At 50.5% G+C, this 5,877-nt stretch overlaps 1 protein-coding gene across 1 annotated transcript in view; it reads right to left on the reverse strand.

Annotated features, from left to right (window-relative positions):
• Nucleotides 1-4,679, reverse strand: part of IL13RA1 (interleukin 13 receptor subunit alpha 1) — a 56,539-nt gene extending 51,860 nt beyond the window's left edge. Inside the window, exon 1 of the mRNA XM_007465457.1 lies at nt 4,565-4,679. Coding sequence (XP_007465519.1) covers nt 4,565-4,643 — 79 coding nt within the window. The 5' untranslated portion in view covers nt 4,644-4,679. The remainder of the gene's footprint in view (nt 1-4,564) is intronic.
• Between the last annotated feature and the right edge of the window lie 1,198 nt (nt 4,680-5,877).

The raw sequence follows: 5,877 nt of genomic DNA on the forward strand, positions 1-5,877 counted from the left end.
CCGGGGCACGAACCCGTGTCCCCTGCATCGGCAGGCGGACTCTCAACCGCTGCGCCACCAGGGAAGCCCACGTCAATGATATTTTTGAAGGCAAATTGTTTATCAGGTATAGAGTCTCTAATGAAAACTTTGTTCCTACTGAAGATTACAATTTACTTTAGGATTATCTCCCTTACTGTGCAGTTTCCAGAAACACACTGCAGCAAAAGTCCAGGATAGCTGGCTTAGCACTTCCTGACACTCTGCCTTCCCACAAACCTCCCACTCCCACACAAAAATTAAAGCCCTAACAATAAAAATATTACCTATTTATGGTTTGCTTAAATCATACCCCAATTTTCAAGGTAGTCTAAGACCTTTTTAAATCTATTTTTTAACTTCAGTATTTCAATAGAACAATAGCCGGCCCTATTTCCAACCTCTCAAACGGATTTCATTTTCCCCCATCTGTCCTGAAGTATCCTTTAGTCAGATCTTCTAACAGGTTTGCATTTTAGGCTTCTTGTGGCTATCTGCCATCCTTTTTTTTTTTCCCCCCCCTAACGGTTCCTTCCATTTCTCTTAAGATTTTTCTACTTCCTACACTTTAAAAAGCACACACGCTCACAGAAACTCTTTTTTTTAATTTTTACTTTTTTGACATCTTTATTGGAATATAACTGCTTTACAGTGCTGTTTTAGTTTCTGCTGTATAACAAAGTGAATCAGCTATACATAAACATATATCCCCATACCTCCTCCCTCTTGCGATACAATCTCCAAATGTTTAAATATATCTGAATATATGTATGTGGGTATAATACATCCAGACACATACATAAATAAGTGGAGACTGTGCTTCCTGTAAAAGTCTGTAACAGCTCCTCATCTGTAAGACACATCATTTCAGCGTAGTGTAGTGATTAAGAGCACGGACTCTGGAGCCCTACTGCCTGAGCTCATATGCCAGCTCTGCTACACACTAGCTGCCAAGTTACTTAACCTCTCTCTGCCTCGGTGTTTGCATCTATAACGTGAGGATGATAATAGTAAACTAATGGAAAAGGGTTATTATGAGGATTAAATGAGTTAATACAGATTTAAAAAAAAAACTCAGAACAGTGCCTGGCACAGAACAAGTGCTGTGCAAATGTGTGCTGTCTGCTTGCTTTCTTTTTGAAGAGACGAAACAGTTCTAAACAGTTGCTTTGGTTTTCTCTGGAATTGATACGTGTCCGTGGCCTTAGAGACACAACAAGCTTCTCTGCCTGATAAGCTTTCCTTAAGCATCTAATTCTAACCATTTCTTAGGGGTTGATCACTGACCAGAAAGGGGAGTGGGAAGGAGAGAGGGACTCAAGTAGCTCCCTCAACTAAACTTCAAACCTCAAGTGAGTCTGTGTGGACATCTAGCACAAGATCCCATTCTAATTATGAATTAACATGATCAATGCTGTTTCTAATAATAAGGCATGTTACTTAACTAAAAGTTTTTGCTCTCTCTTGTTCAATCACAGGAGCTGGCAGAAGCATGCATATTTCGGGAAAAGTCAAGGAAACCACAAGAGTTATACATGAGTCATTCATCTCCTTCCTTTACATCTACTCAGTCATCAACCTCTTTCAGAGCTTTTTGCGACACTTTTTTAAAAGATAAATTTATGTATGTATTTATTTATTTATTTTTGGCTGCACTGGCTCTTCATTGCTATGCATGGGCTTTCTCTACTTGCAGCGAGCGGGGGCTTCTCTTGTTGTGGAGCACAGGCTCTAGGCACACGGGCTTCAGTAGTTGTGGCACACGGACTCAGTAGTTGTGGCGCGTGGGCTTAGTTGCTCCACGGCATGTGGGATCTTCCCGGACCAGGGCTCGAACCCATGTCCCCTGCGTTGGCAGGTGGATCCTTAACCACTGCGCCACCAGGGAAGCCCTGCAACACCTCTCTCAATCATCCCGATCACACTAATGTGCTCTGCTGGGCCCCGTGAGCCAGGCAGACATACAGCAGTAAGGCACGGGCCTGGACAGAAGGCGTGCACAGCACATCTTTCTAGCGGCCACCTCCAACCCTAGATCCCTGCGTCACTTTGCACTCCAGTGATTCCCCACACTCAATCAAGTCTCCCTGCTGGCTTCTCCCCCAGTGTCGTTTCCCTCACGCTGCGCCCCACTCAGCTTCAAGGGCAAACGAAGCCCTTCTGCCTGGACTGATTTTGCCAATGCACCCTCCTGCCAAGCTGGGCTCCTCGCTGAGCACAAAAGGGCACCCTCACCCTTACCTCTGGGCCTCTGTAGCTGCTATTCCCCCCAACTGGGAATAACTTCTTCATTTACTTCATACTACTAGCACGGGTGCCCACCAGTCCTGCCCTGCTACTCTGGGAGGGGCCCAGCTCCTCTCCCAGCCAAGGACTCCATTCACTTCTGCAGAGAGAGGCACTGAATACAGTGCTTAGGGGCGCGGCCTCTGGAACCAGGCTGCCAGGGTCGGAAGCCTAGCTCCTCCACTCTATCACCTACGAGAGCTCTGGGCCTTGCTGTGCCTCAGCTTCCTCACATACAAAAAAGGACTAATAACAGCACCTACAGGAGCGTTTTGTGTAAAAATTAAATGAAATAGTTCAAGTGGAAAACTTAGAACGCTGCCCGGCAGAGTAAACACTATATAAATGCTAGTTGTTATTAAGACATGCCACAATGTGGGCTACCAATCTAAACAGACTAAACTAAGCTGGTAACCTAATCTTTCATAAACACTCAAAAGATTAGCGCTGGAAGAGCCCTTAAAACTTATGGAGTTCAACCTCCTGTCACAGATGAGAAAGCTGCTGTACAAGGGAGGGGAAATGCCAAGCCCTGAATTCCCACACCTGGGAAATGTCAGACCACTAAAACTCAAGTCCCCTGACTGTTTTTTTTCTTTCTTTCTTTCTTTTTTTTTTTTTTTTTACCATGCAATTCTATCAATATTTCCAATGGGAAAAAAGTTTTTCTATTTCTAAGTAACCAAGTTACTAATGAACTTCTGTGACAAAACTGATTAAGTTGGGGGTTGCCAGTATTACTAGAGGGCCAGCTGTTTGTTGTTCCAGGTGCGTGGGGGGAGGAAATCTGTAGGAGGGAGGGGGTTAGAGTAGCACTGTGAAAATCAGGAGACTAATGAGATGGGTGACCCCCTCCGTTCTTTGGACTGCAGCTGCCCCATATGATTATGGGAATCCGATTCCCCCAAGTGAACTGGGGGCAACGGTTACGCAGTATACTCTAAGGTTCTAAGCCAACCTACAGAGCCTGGCTCAGTACTAAACAAGGCAGGCACTTGAATCATTGACTGTCAAACTTCAAACCTCCCTCGAGTCTCTACTCAAATGCCACCTTTTCAGTGAAGGTCTTCCTACTCCACCCTATTTACAATGGCAAACCCCTTCCCTGCTTTGTTTTTCTCCATAGTACTTATCGCCATCTGACATACCTTATATTTTACTCCCCCGCCCCCCGGCCCCTTCCTCTGACTGCCAACAGCATATAAACTCCAAAGGGCAGGGACTTGACCTGTTTCGCTCACGGCTCCACTCTCTGCCCCTAGAACACTGCTCAGCACAGAGGAGACTGTGCACACGTTTTTGTTGACTGAATCAATAGAGGCCATCGAGGTTTCCTAATCAACATTTCAACCTGTGTTTCAAAGCACAACACACTGGTTGAAAATGCAATAAACAAATTGTGGGTGTTTGTGTCAATGTGACAATAAAACCTATCGAATTTGGGGCTAGAATTTGGAGCTATACTATCGTCACCAAAAATGTCCAGAAGGCCGCTCACGGCAAAAGATGGCCGTGAGGAATTCATTAGCCCTCAACTTTTCACAGTAACTCTGGTTGATTAATTTAAATTGCCGCACCAGGGTGAGGGGTATACGAGAACTCTCTATACTATCTTTGCAACTTTTCTGTCGATCAAAAATTATTCCAAAATATAAAGGTTAATAAAGGAAGAGGAAAAAAGGCATCCACGTGGATGCTGCTCCGAGATTCCCACTGAATTTCTTGGACGCCAGAGGTGGCCGCGACCCTCACGTCCTTTTCCTACAGGGACTAGGAACTTTAGAGGTTCCCTTCGACTCCCACCCCCTCGCTGGATCGGCCGCGCAAGAAGCCCCGGCGCGTCCCAGCTCGCCCGGACCTAGCCTGCCGTCCCCGCGGCCTCCCGGCCCCTCATCCCCTCCCGGGGGCACCGGCGACATTCCGGCTCCCGACCCCGCGGCCCTCCGATGCCACGGACTCGTTTGGGCCCCGGGCCCCGGCGCCAGGCTCCTCGGCGCTTCCCGACGGCCGAGGGAAGTGCGGCGACAAGTCGTCGTCCTCCGGCTCCGCCGCCGCCCCCGCCGCCCGGGATCCGGGAAAACCCGGCCGCTCCGGTTCCCACACCTCTAGCCGGGCGGCGAGGGAGGCGGCGGCGGCCGCGGGCGCGGGGCGTCGTGGGGACGGCCCCCGGCGCCCACCCCCGCCGCGGAGGCCCCGGAGCGCCCCTGCTGGCCTCTCGGCCGCGACCCCCGCCGCCCCGGGCCCCGGGGGCCGCACTCACCCGCGGGCGCGGCCACCCCGCCGCCGCCGGCGCAGAGCAGCAGCGCCCACAGCCCGCAGAGCCGCGCCGGCCGCTCCATGCAGTCCCTCGCTCGGAGCCCGGCCGGGCTGCAGCCGCTGCAGTCTCCGCCTCCTTCGCTCCCTCTCCCACTTCCCGGCTCCTCCGCCCTGGAGGCCGGGGGCCGGCGCAGACTGGAAGAGCCGCCCCGCCCACAGGCCGCAGGTAACCCCAGGCGGTCAGCGAGGGCAGAGGGGCGGGGCGCTCGCGGCTCCCGCGGCGCGACGCCTGGCCCCGCGGCCGCCGAGCCACTACCGCGCCCCCGGAGGCCGATCGCGGGCCAGACAGAAGTTCCCTGACCTTGTTGCGGCGCGGCCCCCCCCCCCCCCCCCGACGGGCCCCGGGCTGTGCCCTGCCGGGCACCGGGGCCGGGCGGTCTCGGGGAAGGAGCCTTGGCCTGGGAGTCTGGAGACGAGGCTTCCAGTCGTTGGCCTCCGAGCCCTTGTTTCTTAAATTCTGACTCCGGGGTTAGTAAACCCAGGCCTGACCTCACAGGGAGGACTTGGAAGACCAAGGAGGGGACTTGGCGGGAGTGTGCTTTGTCAACGGGACAAAAGGTATATTTGAAAACTGGTGAGACATAATGTTGAGTCGAAGAAAAAAAGAAAAAAAAGAAAAATTCTAAATATGAGGGACAGTGCCATACTATGTACTTCGATTTTTCAAAGCTCACAAAGAACTTTCTTCATCTTTCTTTTTGATAGATATATATTGAGAGACGGAAGGTGAGCGGGAAGGATACACATTGAATATGTTGAAAGTGGGTGACTATGAAGATTAATGACGCTGAGGGTGGAGGAAAACGGGAACCCTTTAGTTTCCTGTGCCTGCTGTAACAAATTACCACAAATTTAGTGACTTAAAACAACCCAGCTGTATTATATTAGAGTTCTGGAAGTCAGAAGTCTCCCTGGGCTAAAATCTAGGTGTAGGCAGAGCTGCGTTCCTTCTGGAGGTTCTAAGGGAGAATCTATTCCTTGCCTTTTCCAGCTTCTAGAGACTGCCTACATTCCCTGGCTCGTTCCTGTACCACTCAGACCTCTGCTTCCCTCGTCACATACTCTGACCTTCCTGCCTTCCTTTTACATTTATAAAAACCCTTGTGATTTGATTGGACCTACCAGATATAGAGAAGAAACTAGTGGTTGGGGGGGGGGGCCGTACAGGGGTGGGGGAGTGGGAGGTACAAACTACTAGGTGTAGATAGGCTATAAGGATGTATTCTACAACACGGGGAGTATAGCCAATATTCTGTA

This window comes from Lipotes vexillifer, unplaced genomic scaffold, assembly GCF_000442215.2.
Source record: "Lipotes vexillifer unplaced genomic scaffold, Lipotes_vexillifer_v1.1 scaffold560, whole genome shotgun sequence".
Classification (NCBI taxonomy): domain Eukaryota; kingdom Metazoa; phylum Chordata; class Mammalia; order Artiodactyla; family Lipotidae; genus Lipotes; species Lipotes vexillifer.